General features: G+C 37.9%; 1 protein-coding gene across 12 annotated transcripts in view; it reads right to left on the reverse strand.

Annotated features, from left to right (window-relative positions):
- LOC149201970 (pre-mRNA-processing protein 40A-like) overlaps positions 1–17848 on the reverse strand; it is a 415839-nt gene extending 397991 nt beyond the window's left edge. For 8 of the 12 annotated variants that reach the window (XR_016253883.1, XR_016253881.1, XR_016253882.1 and 5 more), the window contains exon 1: positions 17664–17848. Coding sequence is in view for 9 of the 12 variants with exons in the window: in XM_089403047.1 (XP_089259173.1) it covers positions 17664–17721 (58 nt within the window). In the remaining 3 variants the exon portion in view is untranslated. Of the gene's footprint in view, positions 1–17091; positions 17638–17663 lie in introns of those variants that run through there. The other 4 variants (XM_089403053.1, XM_089403050.1, XM_089403049.1 and 1 more) reach the window with 2 other exon arrangements.
- Between the last annotated feature and the right edge of the window lie 3490 nt (positions 17849–21338).

Raw genomic sequence — 21338 nt, forward strand, 5'->3', positions numbered from 1 at the left:
GAAAGGGGATAGTGGGGCACCAGATCCAGGAGGAGTAGCTTGATACTCCAATGTGCCAGATGGGCAGGGTCTAGTGCAGAAGCAGCCAGGAGATTCGTTAGATCAACTCCAGTTGTTGCAGCAAGACCATCACCTTTACTACGGGGGGCCCACAGTATCATAGTAGCAGGTTCAGTGTCAGCAAGTGTAGCCAATTATTCAGATAATAACTACATAGCTAGTTGTATTTAGTGCTCAAGAGACAGTTGCAGAACTAGTTGCAATGACACAAGCAACGCGAATTCCCCAATTGTAGGTAATGAGAGCAGTTCCAACCAAAGAGGTTTCCAGCTATTCCAGAGGAGGAAAGGAGGTCGATTTAATTCCAGCAAGTAAAGACGAGGGAGGCAGTGAAAATTAGCTAGTTGCAGAGAGCAAGGCACAGTTCTAGCCAGAGACAATCAACGAGTTCATGTTTACAGAGACTACAAACTATATAACAGCATCGAGAGGAGAACCGGAGGCAAAATGAGTAGTTTCAGTACGCAGCAAGAGGCAGGGTGTCTATCAGAAAGGGTTTCCGATGAGAAGATTGAATTTCCCACAACAAAATATTGTAGTCCAATTAGGCATGCAGACAGGAGTGCAAGTTGCAGTAGAGAGGCTTTGCTAGAAGGTGGAGGGATTTCCCAGTTCTGTTTTAGAGGGAGTCTATCTTTAGAGGGAGCATCCATATGGAAGCTTAGTACTTTAGGATCTGAGGTGACTAGTACATAGTAACATCACAGTGGCTTCAGCAATGTATGATCAGAGTTGCACAGTGATAGCACAAGGTGATAGCAACTATACCTTTAGATGTAGGAGGAGCATAGTGCTTTAGAGTTGCAGGTTTGGGCAGGGTCCATGGAAAAGCAGCAGCAGTTGCATTATACTCCTCATATGGATCATTATCTTTGCTACGAGGGCCCACAGTTTTCAGTAGCATGCGGATCTGTGTCAATAGGCACAATCAGATCTTGAGGGACAGTTGCAGACACTAGTTGCAGTCAGTTACTTAAGGGGCGCAGAACCAGTCAAGGCGCAGACAGTTACTCAATAGATAGTGCAGATGCTAGTTGCAGTCAAAGACCTAGGAGACAATTACAGAGCCAGTACAAAGACACAATAGATAAATTCTCAATTGCGGCGCAAAGAAAAGTTGGTAGCAGTGCAGGATGGCACAATGCAGATGTCAGTAACAGTGCAGGATGGCACATTGCAAATGTCAACAACAGTGCAGATGAATCAGAGTATGCACAGTAGCTTGATGGATAGCGACAAGCTGTTATGGATGTCAAACATCAGCATCGTGAGTGAAGATGTTATGGGATAAAACAGAACACCTTCCTCGCTAAGAGGGAGTGCTAGTTTTTGTAGCATCGCACAAGTGTTCTAGTCTCGATTTTTGTAAGAGAGGTTAAGAACACGAGATATTCAAAACCCATAAAAGGTTTCGCAAGATAAGTTTGTGAAACACCTTAATTAAATTAATTAACCATCATTTAAATTTTTCCTAACTTAGGAAAACTAGTTAATTAATAGTAATTAATTAAGGAAATGTGAGAATGCTCTAGAAACTCACACGGATTGAGTTTGCGATGATCTTAGTCGTTGATGGAGATCTAATCATGGTTGTTGGTTCACCAAGGAGAGATTATAAGAGCAGGTGAATGGGGATGAAGATGGACACATCAAAGGAGAGAGAGTTCCTTGGCAGATCGAGCTATCCAGTTGCAGAAGTCGAGCAAGGAAGAAGAGTTTGAGCCAGAAGGAAGGCAGAAGTGAGAGAACACTTTTAGCCATCACTAGCTCAGGTAGAGAACACTTTTACAAGACTTTGTCTAGTTAGATATTAAAGATGATCTTGGTTTGAAGTATTATTATACCCCTAACAATTAAGTATGTCCACTATGATACATCTATGGTAATTGTCCCTAATGATTGGTGACTTTCACTTGATTTAGAGATGATTTTTCCAAGTGGTCCTTCACACATCAACAGAGGCCTTTGAGAGCACAATATTACATCTCCACTACACATCATGCTCAGGTCGTTTTACACTTCCAGAGAGCAGTGATGACCTTGCAAATGTAGCATTGCCCCTCCAAAATAGAGCGTTGGGCACTTCGATGGTTCCAGCAAACAATTGACACCTCATAGCACCCCCAAATGTTGAAACGTTGAGTTCCTCTTGCTTGGTGTTGGATATTCTTGACATTATACCCAGCAGACCCAGCATGCCCCCCAAGTTGGCCTTGACACTACTTGATAGGCATTACTTGATACAAAGTCCATATGATAATGGTCATTCCACGGGATGACAAGAGAGGGCTTGTACTAGCACTTGGAGCCCCTATGTTGGACAGAGGTGATGCCACGTCACCCATCAAGCCTTTGAGAGGGTGATGTAGGCCACTGAGAGCATGGTTTTGACACTTGGAGGCATTTTGAGGCACTTTTTGAGGGCTTACCCTCAAGGATTGGAGTTGATTATGATGATGGGACATCTCACTAGCCCATCCACACACTTTCATGGGATTTATGGCCCAAAAAGGGCATGATGTCATGCTTTTGGATGATATTGACCCATAGGTGCGGGCTTTTATGGCAATATTTTGTTGTTTTCAGCTATGGAGTTGGCTTGTAACCCCTTGTCTTGGCGAACACTCAAAAATAAACTTGTTTAGGGGCTTGAAGGCTAATATTATCATGTAAAATGAAGGGATGGTCCTCATATAAATAGAGGATCCATTCATTCTTTCTTTTCACCATCACACTTGAGATTTCGGCCCTCTCTTCTAGGACATGATTTAGCTAGTCTTATTCACAAGTGTGGAGATGTGATTTTTATGGAACATTTGCTATTGGAGATTGGCTTGTGTATTGGGAATGTCTTTTTGGGATTGAAAGAAGGTATTTTCATGGAAGAGTAGTAAGTTTATTGTTGATTTTTCATTGTTTTACATGTAATTGAATTAATGCTAAGAATTTTCTATGATCCATGACTAAAGGCATAATATTTGTGGGAAATCTTAGTTAAATTTTGAATGTTAAATATTTCTTCCTTGAAATCCATAGGCAAAATCCTAGTGTGCATCTCCTATTTAATTTCTCCTCTCACAACAAAGATAGGTAGGGTTTTATAAAGTTGAAAAATGGTTCCCCACCCCCCTTACTCCAATCATTTGTCATTTATCTCTTAAATTTTGCCCTAAGACTCCATCACCAAGGTAGGATTAATCACTGGTGAGTTTTGTATTGATCAAAAACCTCAAATATTTAAATACTTATCTTCTCTTTATCTCTCCCAAGCCTTTAAGGCAAGACACTAGGGCTTTTTCCTAGGGCTGAATTGATTCTAGCCATCAATGGTGTATGTTTGTAGGTTAAAAACCTAAGATTTATCTCCATAATCCTTTCTAACGCATTGTTGATGGCAAATCTTTCCCTAGGAGGGCCAACCTCATCCTTTTCCAGACAATTTTGTGCCTTGGAAACCATAACCCTAGCCTAGCTTTAACTTGAGGCCTATTTTGTGGATTTGCTCTATTCCTTTGTTGATCTAGTGTTCTAGTTAACCTTTTCTTTGACTTTTATATGTCTAGGTTTCCCTTATTGTTGCATATCAAGAAACACTAGTCTATAGAAGTCTTCATCTAGCCTAGGTGTGTGATACATTGCTCCCTCATCAAGACGAATTGAGCCTTGTCCAATATAGAGTATCTTCACCTAGCCTATTTTCATCACCTTGAGACATATAATTAGAATATCCTTATAGGTGAATATTGGGAAGCCTTCCTTGTGGTGAAATGCCACAAAAGAGCAAGACGAGAATTGTTGAGATGATAGTGGCAATATCTCCCCATTATTGTTACAAGGTCTAGCTCTCACCTAGCGAACTCAATCACGAGGCCTACTAGATTTTGCAGTAGCAAGGCCTAAAGGACATCCTTGTCTAACTAACTTGAACAATGTGAAATTTGCTAGAAAAACACTTCAACAAACGAGATAGATATAAGATTTAAAATAACAATAAAGGATCAAAGGGAAATACCTTGAAAAGAACAAAGGGTGATTCTACTTTATCATATGTCTTCTAAAATTCTTTATTGAGAAATAACACATCTGAATCTAATTCTCTAATCCACTCTATTCCCACCTAAACAAATATTAGTTTGTTCAATATAACTATATCTAATGACTCTCATCTACCCTAACGTGATAAACATTTTAATTCTTCACGAAGTAATTTAGCTAGAATCCTATAAAGCACATTAAACTAAGAAATTGGTCTCCACTTCTTTTTTCTTTCAAGGTCTTTGCTTTATAGATCATTGATCTATAAGTTGCCTTATTGAACCTTCTCTCATAGCTTCTTTATACACTTTATTAGGACGATGTCACTGAAATATTATGTAGCCTTATTAAACTTACAAGATAGTCCACAATTGTTGGTGCTTTATCACCTACAATGGTGACTAGAAACCAACTTCAACTCATTGTAGATTGACAATATTCATATCAGTGTTGTAGGAACCGTCCCCCCCACGGATCAAAACCTGGAACCGCATCCCATACGGAACCGTGTCTCGTGCAGAACTGCAATTCCGTTGAAAAACCACACTTCTTGTTCTTTTGGAACCGTGACGATTCTGTTCGCAGTCCCACAAGCCAAACCGTAGTTCTGCCACAGTTCCAAACCCCGCCCACATAGTTATGCAAATCACTTTTTTTTAGGTTTTTTTTTGGAATTTTTGAACTACTTTGTGAGGAACCATGCCTCTCGGACACTCCCAAGGTGCTCCCTTGATGTTCCCCATGATGTTTCCTAGATGCTCCCAAATGGTAATGTTAAATTCTTAAAGTAAAAGGATCCTTTTACTTAAATTTAACATTACCATGAAATGACTCTAGATGTTTGAGAGTGGTTACAACCTCATTGATCTTCATATGAAGAAAATAGATTTTCATATCTCATTCAAAATTCAACAAACCTAACAATTTTCAAGATTTCAGGATCAATGGGATTGTGGCATTTCATTATATTATATCATGTACGAGGATATGTGATTGGCATTTAATCAAGAGCACCAAGCCCTATATGTACCCCAGTGTTGGTGGTGTCGATTGTTGAACTTCCTTGTCATGGCCTTAGCAAAAATGTACCCTTCAAGTCAAAATCATTGATCGGGCATGTTAAACTTTTTCTACCATATTTTAAGACTTGGATTAGGCAGTTTGATCAAAATTGGGCAATGTTGACTAACATCCCTAGAGAATTAAGCTAGAGGCAAAGGCCGGACAAGAGGAAGAATCTAGATTCTAAATGGTTGATGCTCGAATAATTAATCATTAATGTACGATGGATGCCATTTCTATCTTGATTTGCATACAATATGCATGCTTTGATGTATTCGGCAACTAACTTGGCATTAAGGATGTTTTTTGAATATAAATGCAATGATATATATCAATGGTATCATAATCGGACTGGTCATCGAACTGTTGAGAAATCCTTCGGGCAACATAGTTAGGGTTAAATTTAATTTGATTTCTCTTTCTTTGACACTTTCTTGTGATATTTCTTGTTAATTCTTCTTTGCAATCATTATATTCTTATCATCAAGATAAATGCCAAACAATGAAGATCACAGAGGCAACAAAGAACACAAGGTGTAGGCACTCAACCAAGGCAAAACCCCTCTCCTAAGGGAAAACCCAAAAAATTCTTCTTCTCTTCTTTAGAATCAAATCAAATGAGACAACCTAGACGCTTTGACCAAGAGATACAATTCCTCCAATCCACCAAGTCAGCGTCAAAGAGAGTTTAGTCAAGTTCTTCATAACTCACTCCTTCCAAGTATTTTTGCCCTTATTGAAACTTTTGAAATTCGTTCATCAATACTTCAACCCTACAACACTTTAGACCTACAATTCTTCGGACTTGTAATAACCCTAGTTTGCTCGCACATGTGGCAGAAATAGCGAAATTTAGGTCTCTCTTGCTTGACAATGGAACCTTTCTTTCTTGCTAGACTTTGTATCCTTCTTCGAATCTTCCTTCAACTCCGCGCTCCTTTTCTTCACGAAAAACTGCAGATAGAATTCATAGATAGATGGATCCACAAATAGGTCAGATTCCTTCTCATTTGTAGTCTCTTCAAGGTGGTTGAATCCCTTCATGAGGCCAACTTGATGGAGGAGTGACAAATGACTCTTTTTACATAAAAATAATTTTCTTTTCTGATGCAATGAGCCCAAGAAGGGTATATTACATAAAGACAATGACTATGACATAAACCCTAGAAGCACTCAATGGGTGCTTTGACCTAGAGATAAAATAAATAAGCATGAAACCCATGCAAATAAATAATTTTTCTTTTACAAAATAAAATTATTTTTCTTTCTTTTTGACAAATACATTACATCATGACTCAAATACAATTATGAAGATCAATACTAGTTATATTTCTCAACACTACTTCTTAACTAGGGAGGTATTCATGATTGTTCAACTGGTGAAAGGTTGACCTCAATTTGAAATGTTCTTAAGAAGAGTACAACAAAATACACAATGTTAGGGATACCCTAACTGCTACGGTGTCCTCTCAACAGGGACTAAGGTGTCATCCAGGCATCTACCACTATATGTACAATTAGGTTACAACCATGGTATCCATCCAACAAGATATAGATACCATCTAGGCCTCCATGCCCTGACACCAACCCTTAGAGCGTTCCAAGTATCAACACTAAACCAGAACTCCACACGATACCCTCCCTCACTGGGATTTAGACATATACTAGCAGACATATCTCTATTATAAACTATTTAAACCTTCATGCTCTTCTACTATCACCATTCAAGTTTGTCCCGATGATGGATCCCGATTGGGATTTGAAGCGTTGATAAAAGAAATGGTTAATACTGTGGGTTCTCCAGCGTCTAAATTAAAAGATATAAACCACAGAGGTCTTAAATCCAGAATCAACTAAGATCTCAATACTAACCAGGCCAAGATGTCCTCCCAAGTACCATCATACAGGCAGTTTTATGGTACTCATCTCTCCCTCTCAACCAAACCAGAGATATCTACCAATCTGAGCATGCTCCTAAAATAAACTAACTTCTTGTTGGGAAGAGATTTTGTTAATACGTCAACTAATTGTTCATCTTGTTGGCACGTACTATAGCTTCACGACCCCAACTAATATCAAACTTCCAACGTATATGTTCTTTTATGCTAGCACAAAATTTTGAGGTCTTCAACTATTCTAGTGTTGCTTAAGCTCATCACAATCTTCAAACACGTTCCGACAGAAGCTTCCTTCTTCAACTTTTCCAGCAGCACCAAACTCAGCCTCAACACTTTCTAAAACATCCAATTCTTGTTCACAACTTCATCAATTAAAAATAACCATTTGTAGTGCTTTAGCCTTTCTCCAATCTTATTCTTTCTTCAAGGTCTTTACTATAGCTATCACAATATGTTATCACTCTTCACTAGGGACATATACCCTTTCTTTATCCAAGCTTCTTCTCTACTAAGGGACAAATCCATCAACAACTCAAACACACAGGCTCTCTCTTTTGCATCATCATATCATCAGAGAACTTTGACCTTCCAAAACTTTATTCCTTCAGGAACATCATCCTTTATTAACAAGGTCATTTATTAATCATTAATATAAACTCAAATGTCATCGAGACTCCCTCTTTCCATCATGCTCAACATCATTAAGTCACTATCAAGTATGAGGTAGATAAGCATCTTCAATATCTTGAAGACTATGTACCTGCAAATCTTATCAACAAGTACAACCAAGCACAAATATGCAAGAGCGTGAAGTTAACTTTATCAATATATGGTTAGCATGTCATCACAATGGGAGCATCTAGGGTTAAGAAATCAAACTTTAGATATCCAAAACCTAAACCTAGTTAGGTTTACAATCAACAAAGGTTACATCCTTCGTGTCCTAAACTTTTACGACATGCTTTGCTAGGTTTTATACAACAACCTTGCCTCCAAATCTGTTGTCCCACGTTGCCCTTGACTGTTCCTGGTTAGGGCACTTTAGCACACTGCAACAGCCCTCAAACAGCGTTAAATCCCTGTGGCCCACCTTAGTGTGATCCCTCTGCTTCCACGCTGGAGATTAGGGCACAATACAACCCCAAAACAGACCCACGCAAGTGCTTTGCTGTGGTGGTATGGCCTGTGGCCTACCACACAGCCTACCTGTAACTTACATTCTGCCCAAACAGAGTTCTCTTGCCCTTTCAACGTGCCACAACAGACCTGCCCTTCTCCTTACCTAACTCGGCCTCCCAGCAAGTGTGAACAGACTTCAATACAGCTCCAAAAGGCTCCTACACTGCCTCTTTCCCACGCTGAAGTGTCCTCTGCCTGCAGCCCAATCTAAGGTAAGAAGTTCGAGTTCCTTTTCTACGGATTAGGCCTCTTCTTAACAATGATATGACCTGCATATAAGAGTCTTCAAGAACTGCGTATAAGGTCTCCATGATCAACGTATAAGGTCTCACCATGAACAACGTATAAGGTCTCTGTTTGCTGCGTAGATCATCCTCATAAGCCTGCGGCTTACTGTGGTTAGGGCATCACTGCGGTTAGGGCATCATCTTTGGGCCAGCGTATCTTCATTGTGTCTCTCCTTCACCGAAACCCAAAGACGTGAAGAGGAGGAGACCACACATGAAGAGGATGTGTGTGTCAAAAGATTTCAAGTCCTCTATATTTATACTAAAACGTAGATGATGAATAGACACAACTATTGGGCTTCTGAGCCTACATAGGATGTTGGCTGACTTGACAATATGTCTTATAATACAAATAAATTCATAACTTCATAAATACTTATCGGAATCGGATGATCTTTAGATCAATCCTACACCTCTCGATGAGAGGGATCCAACAAAAATATCAGCTGCCATAAATAAAATGACCCACATGGAGTTTGGCCCCAGTTGCCAATTTTAACATTAACACAATTAGAGCTTGCAAACCTCGAGTCATACAAGCAATTAAACCTAAAAAATTTCATGCTAGACTCTTAACAAATGAACATGCTATACATACCTCAAGATTACATACCTTTGTCTTTTATGATTGAAAGATTGATAATCCATAGAGCTTATTGCTTTTTCTTGCAAATTGAAAACATATTGTTAGATGACTAAAACATAAACAATAATATCTATACTTACTTGAGTTAGATGAGGACTTCAAGTTGGTTCCAATACTAGATGCTTTCTCTTATCTGTATTAGAAGCCTTCAAGGTGCTAAGTCAACTCTTTTTACTGATATAGATCGCTTCCTTCAAGAGTTTCTTCTAATAAGACTTTAAAAAGCCAAATAATTCCACTGCTTCTTCAAATTCTCAAAATATACCTTTTGCACAAAATCTACCTTTCTTTGTCTTTAATAATAGGGTTTGTTCCTATTCCAAAAGAATGCAAACTTGATTTCTTTTCAAGTAACACAGCTCTTGAGATAGAAAGGTTGTTACAGGTTTTGTCAACAGCTAATATAAACTTCTGAGTATGAGACTGTGACCCTCTAGATAGGGCTTTATTATAATGCACTGCTCAAAATACAATAGAGATTCTTTGTCGATTTTGAGAGGGTTCAGATCTCTTATATAAAGGTGCATTGTACTGTCTTTCTTAAGAATCTCGACTTCTTATTATAGTGATTGTAACTTCAACAATGGGTCTTGCAAATAGGCCTCTAATGCTTATAAACAACTTGGCATGTGTCCCTTTCTTTGCTGGCTTCAAGGACTACCTTTAGTCCTCAAATTATATGACTTGGTCACCTTGATCTTGCACAGAACCTGTGGTAACTTCAAATGCACAAAACTTGGTGAATTTAGATCTCAATATTGATTTCAGATACTAACATTTAAGCACAAATCTTCGCTCTATCCCACAATGGATTCGGCCTTGTCTAGGCTATTGATCTAGCCTCTCGAATCTCCAAGAAAATGCTTCTTTACTCCTCTAACTTCTTCGGTCCATAAGCTTTGGTCTACGGCCTAGTTACAGAGGTATATACTTATGAATGTGCCCAGAAAAATATGTTCTTTTTGTATCTAGGATTTCCTTCTAGGAGATCGGCCTTCAAGACTAAAATAAGCAACCCTTTACCCTTCAATTGGGATCTTCTAGTTGCCTTGCTTCACTGACCTTAGCTCTGAAACCATGTTGAGAAATCCTTAGGGTAGCATAGTTAGGGTTAAATTAATTTGATTTCTCTTTCTTTGACACTTTCTTGTGATATTTCTTATTAATTCTTCTTTGCAATCATTATATTTTTATCATCAAGACAAATGCCAAACAATGAAGATCACAAACGCAACAAAGAACACAAGATGTAGGCACTCAACCAAGGCAAAACCCCTCTTCTAGGGGAAAACCCAAAAAAAAATCTTCTTTTCTTTAGAATCAAATCAAATGAGACAACCTAGACCCTTTGACCAAGAAATAGACTTCCTCCAAGCCACTAAGTCAGCCTCCAAGAGAGTCTGGTCAAGTTCTTCATTAGTCAATACTTCCAAGTATTTTCTCCCTTATTACAACTTCCGAAATTCATTCATCACTACTTTGAACCTGCAACACTTCAGACCTGCAATTCTTCGGACCTGTAATAACCCTAGTTTGCTCGCAAGTGTGGCATAAATAGCAAAATTTAGGTCTCTCTTGCTTGACAATGGAACCTTTCTTTCTTGCTAGACTTTGTCTCTTTCTTCCTTCAACTCCACACTTCTTTTCTTCATGAAAAATTGCACATGGAATTCATGGATAGATGGATCCATAAATAGGTCGAATTCCTTCTTATTTATAGTCTCTTTAAGGTGGTCAAATCCCTTCATGAGGCCAACTTGTCTTCTCTTGAGGCTGACTTGATGGAGGAGTGACAAATGACTCTTTTTACATAAAAATAATTTTCTTCTTTGATACAATGAGCCCAAGAAGGGTCTATTACATAAAGACAATGACTATGAAATAAACCCTAAAAGCACTCAATGGGTGCTTTGAACTAGAGATAAAATAAATAAGCATGAACCCCATGCTAATAAATAATTTTTCTTTTACAAAATATTTTTTCTTTTTCTTCCTTTTGACAAATACATTACATCATGACTCAAATACAATTATGAAGACCGATACTAGTTACATTTGTCAACATGAACCGGTAGACCCCCCAAGCCAAGAACCAGTGAGAACCAGACCTAAACCAGTAAAAAAGCCAAACCAAAAAACAGTGAACCAAAAACACATAAAATTTTCAAATTTTAAAGAAAAACATATATATTCATGTGCATCCATATGAAGCCAAACCATTTATACACAAATAAGCAAAAGTTCTCATTTATATAACATGTAAGGATGCACATAATCAAAATAACACAGAGTGCAAACCATCTCTGAACCAAAAATACATCAAAAAACAAGCCCTAGATGACCTCTAACATCCAAAAAAAATCATGCTACAACAAATAACTACATATCATCAAAATCTTTACCTATATTGGGATCTTCGTCATCAATATCACCCTCTAAGCATTAAAATAAGATAGAAAATGCGTAGCATGTCAATTAAAGATTTTGTTCGAGCGTTGGGTACATTTTTAGTAGGATCATGATAGAGGAGTTTGACAACCAATGCCACTAACATCAACGTACATAGAGGGCTTAGTACTCTTGATTAAATACTAGTTCCATACCCTCTTGCATGACAAAATCCATTGGAAATATTGCAATCCCCCAATCATCAAATCTTGAAAAGTTGTTAAGTCGGTTGGATTTTGAATGGGATCTAAAATTCTACTTTCTCCATATGAAATCCAATGAGTTCAGAGTCACTCTCAAACATCCTAAGTCATTTCATGGTAATGTTAAAAATTTAAGGATGAAAATGAAAGATAAAGGAAATGTCATTTTTACTTTAAAAATTTAACATTACCATGAAATGCATAGCAATAGTAAGGCCATAGGCTTGAATATTAGGCACCTATTGTGGACCAATAGCTAAGAGAAATAAATAAATAAACCCACGTGTTGCATTGCACACGACTTTACCGAACTGACCAGTTTGGTGAAAATGGCCAGTTCAGTACCGAACCATCCAAAAATGGTTTAGGAGGCCGATCCAAACCAGTTATGCCTTCCAACTGGTTGGACCAGCAGATCCAACCCAGTTATGCCTTCCAACCGGTTGGACCAGCAAATCCAAACCAATTGGACCAACCGGTTCAATTTGGCTCAGTCTAGTTCTGATGTCCGGTTCTAATAACAGTGTATATACATATATATGTATGTATGTATGTATGTATGTATGTATGTACAACCAGCAAATCCGAACCAGTTGGACCAGCAAGTTCAATTTGGCTCGTCTAGTTCTGATGTCCAGTTCTAATAACAATGTGTGCGTGTGTGTGTGTATATATATATGACGCTTCCAAAAACCACACTTGCTTCATGCAACAATGGGTCATATTCATATGGACCAATATCATCAACAAGGATATGCCACTCACATCTTCAACAACATTAAAAGATTTCAAATTAATAACAACCTTTGTAAGGAACTACATATTGGCATTTCTTTAATCATCCCTGGAAACAATTTAGCAGGCCTATCCAAAGAAAGGAACTATATTGCTAACAAATCTTTCCAAAAATCAACCCTAGAAGACAATTGTGCTATCTCAAACATTGCAGCATAATTCTTGTAAGTTTTGCTTATACCTAAGGACTTTCAAAAAGAATTTGGTTTCTTTATCTCTCTCATTAATTAAATGCAATCCAGCCCTAATTTGGAGCATTTGCTTTCCTAAGGTCACCAACCCCCAATGTATCTCTATGTTTGATAACAAACTTTTAAAGGTCTATGTTGTGTGATTAGACCCCAACTAAAACACTAATTTAGCAAATCCTTTTGCTGTTTTCTTAATACCATTCCTTACATAGTTCTTAACCAATCTAATGTTTTGAGATTATACAAATGTAAGAGTAGAGGAGAATAGAGCCATCAAATTGGAACTTCATAGGAGCACAACCAACGGAGTATGCACCAATTAGATATCAAAATTGAAGACCATGCAACATCATAGACCATGTGGACAAAATTTCTTTCCTCACTTTTGTATAAGTGGTCATTTTGTCCTGTAGTGCCTAAAATCTTTGTATTAGACAGATTCGTTAGAAACTTAGAATCATAAGCTACCATGTACAATACTGATATGAAATTTGTAAAATCACACAATTAAATTTTTAAGTGATGGGATGAAATGAATAAAACAATAGAAGAAAAATCACTAGTATGACCATCAGCTCCCTATGAATTGCAAGAATGCTCTTATGCTTGCCCTCAATTCTTTATTGTTAGACTCCCGGAAAAATCTTGCATTTGTGTATTAATATCTACTTGAAAAGACAGATGTTCCATGTAGTATGATTTATTGCATATTCCCTATCCTTTTCTCGAATAGTGATTATATGATCTAAGCTTTTGTTCACTGCCATTTCTTTACAGCCGCCTACTAGCTTTTCATGTTATCTTTTTTAGACAGTTGCCTTACAAGGGATTGCTTTGATAGATTGCAACAAATGAGGCATTGCTAAACTTGGAATTTCAAATGCAATGTTTCCCTCCAAAAAATTGTTTTAAAACACAAGTTCTTGAGGATCAAGGCTTGTAAAACAATCAGCATAAGGTTGACCACTTAAGACAAGAAATTCAAAGAAAAAAATAAACAATATGCCCCTGCACACCCCTGAATCATCCCTACCATCATACAACACATTATGTTTAAGGAAAGCGGTATAATTATTGCGACAAAAGGGGAGAATCTTTCACCAACTTGCAAGGAAAATTAATCAATCATGCTGAAGGATGGAAACAAACAAAGGTTAGACGGAAACATGAGGGAAACATTGATCAGTCTTGAAAGGTCTTTGGAGATTTTGCAGAGCACTTTGGACAAGGGCAGTTGTAGAATTGAGGACAGTCTGCACAGCATCAGTGCAGTGATGGAAGAAGGAAGAGGTAACATGAAAAGAGAAGGGGTGGTGGCAGGGCTGGCACCCACGACAAGAGAAAAGCCATAATTGAATAGAGAGGAAATGAACCGTAAAATGACAGCCTGGATCAAAGCTTGGAAATTGGCACCTTCTAGCAGCTAGGAAGCTTCTAGAATAGTAGATAAAAATAGGGGCAAATATTAGAAAACAAGAAAATCCATAGGAAGCTAACAGAGAAGAGGATTCAGGCTCTTCCTGATAGATCCAAGACACACCCGCAAGAAGAGGTTGGTATATAAAGCAGATATTGAGATGAACTGGCATGGCTGGTATGGTGGAGGATTTCTTAAACCACTCTATGGATGCTTGGTACAAGATAGCATAAGATATTCTGGACCATGAAAAGGAGGTCATAGGTAATGGAGAAAGTGTTGTAGCCAATAAACATATAAGAGCAAGAGAATAAAAAAGATGGAAGAACAAGTGGAGGCCTAACTCTAAATCAAGTGCTGAAAGTACGTTGAGTGTCTCTGAAGAGGGAATTTGAAAATAGTGAGGGCAGAAAAAGGACAAGAATGGAAACACTGGGGGAGCAGTGCCAAATTAAGTAAAATACAGGCAACGTGGCCCAGGGTATTCATATCAAAATTTCCTTTCTGTGTTTAATTAAGTTTTTGGTGCTGCTCTGTCTTGCTGGCATGCATGTGTGCACGCACAGAGACGCACATATAGATATATAGATAGATAACATGTAAGAGTACAAGTCGTTATCAGGAATAGTCAGGGACTCCATTAGAACTAGCAAGTAGATGTTTATCTACTCTGTATGACAATAATGGTCGGGATGCAAGGACAAATCATACTCGGACTGATAGAAAACTAATGGCCACTAATGGAAGACTTTACTGATAGAATCCTGTAGAAGTTTAACAGATAACTGGACATAAACCCCAAGAGGCCATACGGGTCCACAACTGCTAAGAGAATAAAAAAGATGGAAGAACAAGTGGAGGCCTAACTCTAAATCAAGTGCTGAAACTTGAAAGTACGTTGAGTGTCTCTGAAGAGGGAATTTGAAAATAGTGAGGGCAGAAAAAGGTCAAGAATGGAAACACTGGGGTAGCAGTGCCAAATTAAGTAAAATACAGGCAACGTGGCCCAAGGTAAAGTTTTTGGTGCTGCTCTGTCTTGCTGGCATGCATGTGTGCACGCACAGAGACGCACATATAGATATACAGATAGATAACATGTAAGAGCACAAGTCGTTATCAGGAATAGTCAGGGACTCCATTAGAACTAGCAAGTAGATGTTTATCTACTCTGTATGACAATAATGGTCAGGATGCAAGGACAAATCATACTCGGACTGATAGAAAACTAATGGCCACTAATGGAAGACTTTACTGATAGAATCCTGTACAAGTTTAACAGATAACTGGACATAAACTCCAAGAGGCCATACGGGTCCACAAGTGCTAGCATTAATAAATTATTATACAAAGAAAATGGAAGCCATAAATGATAACCCGTGGAAAGAAATGTTTATCTTCAGTCTAATCGAAAAGGCATGTCACCAATTTCCGGCACTTAGCTTTCCAATTTCCAGGTAACAATTCTTGCCACTTGCCTTGAAAATTGTTATTGGATGGCATCAAAGAAAGCCATAAAATCAGAACATGTTTGCAGTTAATTATTGTATAAATGCATTTACTGATAAAAGTTGGATGTGACCACTGTATGGGCAAAACAAAGATCACAGAGACATTGAAACACGGCTCCCTTTTATGCCATTTACTTGTCAATGCATAGTGAGCTGGATGTTAGATATCCTTGAGTTGACAGGGCTAATTGGATGTGTCCCTGATAGTCAAAGGGAGCTAGCTGAGGCCTCGTACTCCTGCAAGTTTATAGAGATGTTCACATGTGTGTTTATACTGAAGGGCAGACCGCAACAATTTAACATTTGTGAGTAGCCAAATGCAGGCCTCCCAAGCCAAATGGAAGAATGTGGATGACTAATAAGCAGAGTGATTGAGGACTTCGAGCAGAAAACTTCCCTCCATTCTCTTTCCACTTCAGCCTCCAGTTCCAGTTCCGCCTGCCATGCTCTTCTCGTCAGTGTTTTCACTATTGTACTCGTTTGATTTTTCCTTCTGCATCAGTTTGTATACCTTTGCTTATTGTTGCTAGGTTAAATATAGGAAATGCTAGGGCACTCCCACTTTGTATTACACTAGCGTTACTCCTTAGTCACATTGACCTACTTATGTGGTCAATTGTTGGACATAAATAAAATTATCTGTCAACTCTGAGGTTTACCAGCTTAAAATCAAACCATGTGAAAATCCCATTATACATAATAATCGTAGTTGTAAATACAAATCTTGCTACTTCCTCGTTCATTTTTTAATTCAGCAACAAGAAATTCTGTAACAAAAAAAGTACGATGTAATTCACCATCAAGTTCTCCCGGCTTTACCTGTCACCTCTGTAAAGGAGATTCCGCAAATTTTATGAAACACTAGCATAATCTGGACGTTGGCATATATGGTTTTCTGTTTGAAACTGGCACATAGGCCCCGATTAAATTCCTAAAGGTCTAGTCCTGGCAAAACGAGTTCCAGTAATGAAATGGCAAGTCTCTGATTGTATTTCCCAAATTTAGCAAATCACCAAATTTCGAAGTTTCTCAATAAAAATCCGCCAACACAGTATGGAGCTTCTAATGAGATCTGTAGTGTTACAAAACTTCAGGATTGAATGCCTAACACAACAAGATAGTAATTATTCACATGGTATGAAAACCTTCGACCAGGGATATGCTGCTTTGTATTAGTAACTTTCTTATGGAAATCTTCAATCAGAAGTGTACTACTTTGCTAGGATAATTGCAATTAAGAAACAATCACACAGGCAACACTCACAAAGGAGAGCCACAAAACACACGACAATCACAAAGAAGGCACCCATCAAACACATAGGCAACTCTATGCCATGTCGGTTGGGATGAACACATAGATACAGTGGCCTTGATGCTGTGGGGAGGAATTTATATAGAATTTGCCTTTATACGCCATATGACCGACTGATTCTTAAAAATGTCCTCATCATTTGAAATTTCACTGTTCGATCAGTCACTGTGTTTGGCTTTCTCTCCCTGCTAGCTTAATTAAAGTTAGTGGACCACCTCCTCCGGTAGCCACAAAACCGTCGATGTGGAATATTCTGGCGAATATTCCCACTGTCACACGATCAAGAAGTCTGTGACCTCATCCATTTCCAATGATCCCACGCATTCTACGTCTTTTTCCACGGTATTCGAAGCGGGAACCGATATAGATAACAACTGCGACGGCGCAAGTTTGGAACCCGCGACCGCTCTTCAGCAATTGCAACCCCAGAACCCGAGAAAGACAAACAAACAAACAAAAATTGAAACCATGAAATTCGAACCCTATGGCGATTCCCAGCCCTCGAATCACTGTAATCACACTCGTTACAGACAAACGGAAAGAAAATCCCTAAGTGATAAAACCAGAGGTGTAGACTTTAAAAGAGTGGTATAAGAAGAAAAATGATGGCAGGCAAAGAGACCTCTGATCCAAGGAGCGGCAGCAGCAATCGCCTGCTGTGAAGGAGGAACGCCCGCCATGGTTCTCTACTTCGTTTTTAAATCTACGAGTCAGATTTTCAATTTTGCCAATAAAACATAAACCCCTCATTCCAAACCCTTGTACGTCTGCGATTTGGAAATAACGAATTAAATTAATAAATAGATATTGAACCCCAGTGCACCACCTGTATATATAGGTATTTATAAAGAGAGAGTACATAGAGTATATTATCTATTTTTATTTTAGTGGTAATTTCGAACTCTAATATAGAGAGAGTATATTATATATATATATTTTTATTCGATAGGATGTGGCAAAATTTACCGTAATTAGGTGGTTGGTACTTTAAATTTTTGGTTGTCATTTTGCTATACTTCAAATAATTTATGGGTAGTTTCTAAGTGGGTTGGTGTTAATTAGTTTGGATGAAGTGAGTGAGGCATCTATTGTTATTTTTCCTATTTAAACTATATAATGAATATATTGTTGTAAAGGGTTTGAGATTTCTTATAATGGGAAGAATTTAGGGTTTATTTTAAATATTATTTTTGAAATTTGGTATTTGGAGGGTTTTTTTAAGCATATTCTAGACAGGAAAAAAAATGAGATACATTTAAAAAAATAAGATACATTTTAAAAAAAAAAAAATACACTTAAAAAGATATATTTTATTTTTTTCCATATTTTTTATTTTAAGTCATTAATTTATTTCTTTATATTTAAGGAAAAGTTCTTATCAAAGAATTTTAAAATAGTTTAGTGAACAATTTGTTTTTTAGGTTTCATGGGTTTGAATCTTCAAAAACATATTATAATTGACTCTCTCTGACATTTATAAAATATTGACTCTCTGTGACATTTATAAAATAGTGATATTTAATGTAATAGTGATAACCAATGTAATCGAAATTATCAATTCTTTATACATTTTCATTCTAATTAAGAAAATAAAATAAAATTTTCAACTAATCAAAAACAATTATAAAATTTACCTAAAATCAAAAAAACAAATTTGTTTTTCTATAATATTTCAAAATACTAAATATCCCTTACACTTTATCACTATTTTCAAAATACCAAATATGCCTGACACTTCATCACTATTGAGGTTTTAGAGGAGTCAAAGCATCCAATTCAACTTATCTTTATTCATGAAGTTAAGGTACTATACACAATTGCAAATTTTCCTAATTTTCCTTATATTTATATGTATGAAGTTATTATATTTTGTAAATATTTCATTGATAATTTATATATCCATTTATTTTATGGAGTTATCTAATTTAATAATGTTTTTATATCATGAAAATTATATAATAATTATTTTTTTCCAAAAGTAATATAAAGAATTTATCATTAATAAATTAAATATAAACAATTTATTGTGAAATATATTTGAGTAGAATATTCAATTAAAATAGTATTTAGATATTTAGAAATGGTGTAATTTAAATATTTTATAATTTAGCTTTACATAATTATTTTTTCCAAATATATTGTCTAAAATTTGGTTACCAATATTTTAATGGTTGAGATTTCATAATCTAGGTGTTATTGGGATTTGTGATAAAAATTGCAAATCAAACAATGAAAAATTGCAATTCCAACAATTCTTTTGTAGCTAAATTCCAATGAGATTGTTGAAAAAAATTCAAATCATAAAACACTTGTTAATTAGATATAGTTCTACCTATATTTTATAAGAAAAGGTCAATATCAATTTTACATCTACTTTCACTTGCATCCTTATATAATATTTCCAAGTTTACTGAATAGATTTTTCATTCAAATAATCAAATTAAAATTTTATTTTATTTTCAAGAAAACAAAATATTTTTTATTTTCATGTAACTTAAAAACACAGACTTAACTCCCCAATGGGGGTGAGGTCCTTGCAACATGTGGAGGAGGAGCCTCATGTGTGAATACAAGTGGAGTGGGGGTGAGGGATGGTCCTTCCGGTCCCTTCACCAAAGTGCATGTAATGGGAGGAGTAATATCAGCAGGTTGGCAACTTGTGCGAGTATTAACATCGTGTTGGAGTTTGGGGTGGCAAATGGTTAAGGCGTGGGAAGATGAGGGAGCCCGGGATTCGTATCCGCGCTCTAGTCTGGTGCTGGACCTCACAGTGGCCTCCGAGGAGAAAACGAAAGTGTCACAGGAGGTTATTTGGTAGGAGTGGTCTGTGTGTACTCGTCCTGGGCATTTGCTGGAGCAATGTGTCAAGTTGGACCATGTTACAAAGCCTCTTTCTTATTGTCTACATGCATAAGGATGGGAAGTCGGTGGGACGAGACCTCTTCCATTCCATTTCCTCTTGGCTTATGGTAAGCATGTTTGCTCGGGCTAGAAGTGGAAGCTAGAACCAACAGTATAGGAAACTCTGTGGATGGTGGCGGAAAACTAGTTTCAATTTCCAATTTCGTGACCTATGGCGTGGGCACGACGGTGTTTGGTGGATTAGTGGGTGGTCTCTGCGAGGCGAATTTAGAGGTTGGTCGCCGCCCTAGGGGAAGCTGTGCTCAGGCGTTGCCTACTTTGTGTTCGTCTTTCTTTCAATTATCTGTGCTTGTGTGGTGGGCAACGGTATTTGGTTTCTCTAGTGGTGGTGGTCTTTTTCAGGTAGTGGGCGATGGTATTGTGTTTCTCTCGTGTGGTAAGTGGTGGAATTTGGTTCCTCTAACGGCTGTGTTTGGTTTCTCTGGTGGGGTGTCTAGCCTTTGAATTTTGAACACGACGGCTCGTTGTCTCTGCGAATTATGAAACCACCTGCACGGTGTGGGTGTTCCCCCTCCCCAACCACCCTTGGCCCAGTGGGTGTGGCAGACTCGACAATTGTCACTGGGGCTCCCCACCAAGGTGGCAAGACCGTTGGACGTGCGTGGTTGGCTAGTGTGGGAGCGCGTGGATGTCATGGAGGAGATAAATGAGGTGCCAGCAGGGGTGGTGGTACGTAGGTTCACAAGCCAAGTCGTCGGGGTGGAGGAACCCTGGGTGACAAGGGGAATTGTGGGTCTGGTCAAGCCGAAGCAAATGAAGGGCAGGGTATCTAACATTGTTGCTTGGAGAACTGTCGAGCACTTATCGATAACCTAATGGAAAGAGTGGACACAGCTGAGAAAGTTTGTCGCGAGGAGCATGGAGAGCAGATGACAACGTTGGAACGAATGCACTATTTCCAATGCCAAAGTCAGGAGAGACTAGTGGTGGTTTGGTGAGGCCAAAATCAACTAACTGAGAAAGTAGAAAAGTTGGAGACTTGGTTGGCGCACTTTGAAGGGCATGTTTAGTGTGAATTTCATCTTCCATCTCCTCCAGGAACAGCCCTAGACAACCCTGCCTCCATCACGTCGGATGACTAATATGCTCTCTAGTGTTTTTTATATTTTATCTATATTTTGGTGCCTCTGGCCCTACCGCTTATGGACAATGTCCCTAGTTTCCCTTTTGTATTTTTGTCATCTGGTGCAAATTTTGGTCAACAACCAGTCGAGGTGAGACCACCTATTTTCTGAACCACCGAATGTACTCCTTTTTTCCTCTATGAATAGAACATTGACTTACAAAAAAAACACAAACTTAACAGGGATCGCAAGAGGGGAGGGATATAATACAATCTCGACGGAATAATAGAGATTAAATTTGCATGAGGCAT

Source organism: Pinus tabuliformis, chromosome 2_1 (genome assembly GCF_031772625.1).
Source record: "Pinus tabuliformis cultivar Carrire ecotype Pingquan chromosome 2_1, CPIR1, whole genome shotgun sequence".
In the NCBI taxonomy this organism is placed as follows: domain Eukaryota; kingdom Viridiplantae; phylum Streptophyta; class Pinopsida; order Pinales; family Pinaceae; genus Pinus; species Pinus tabuliformis.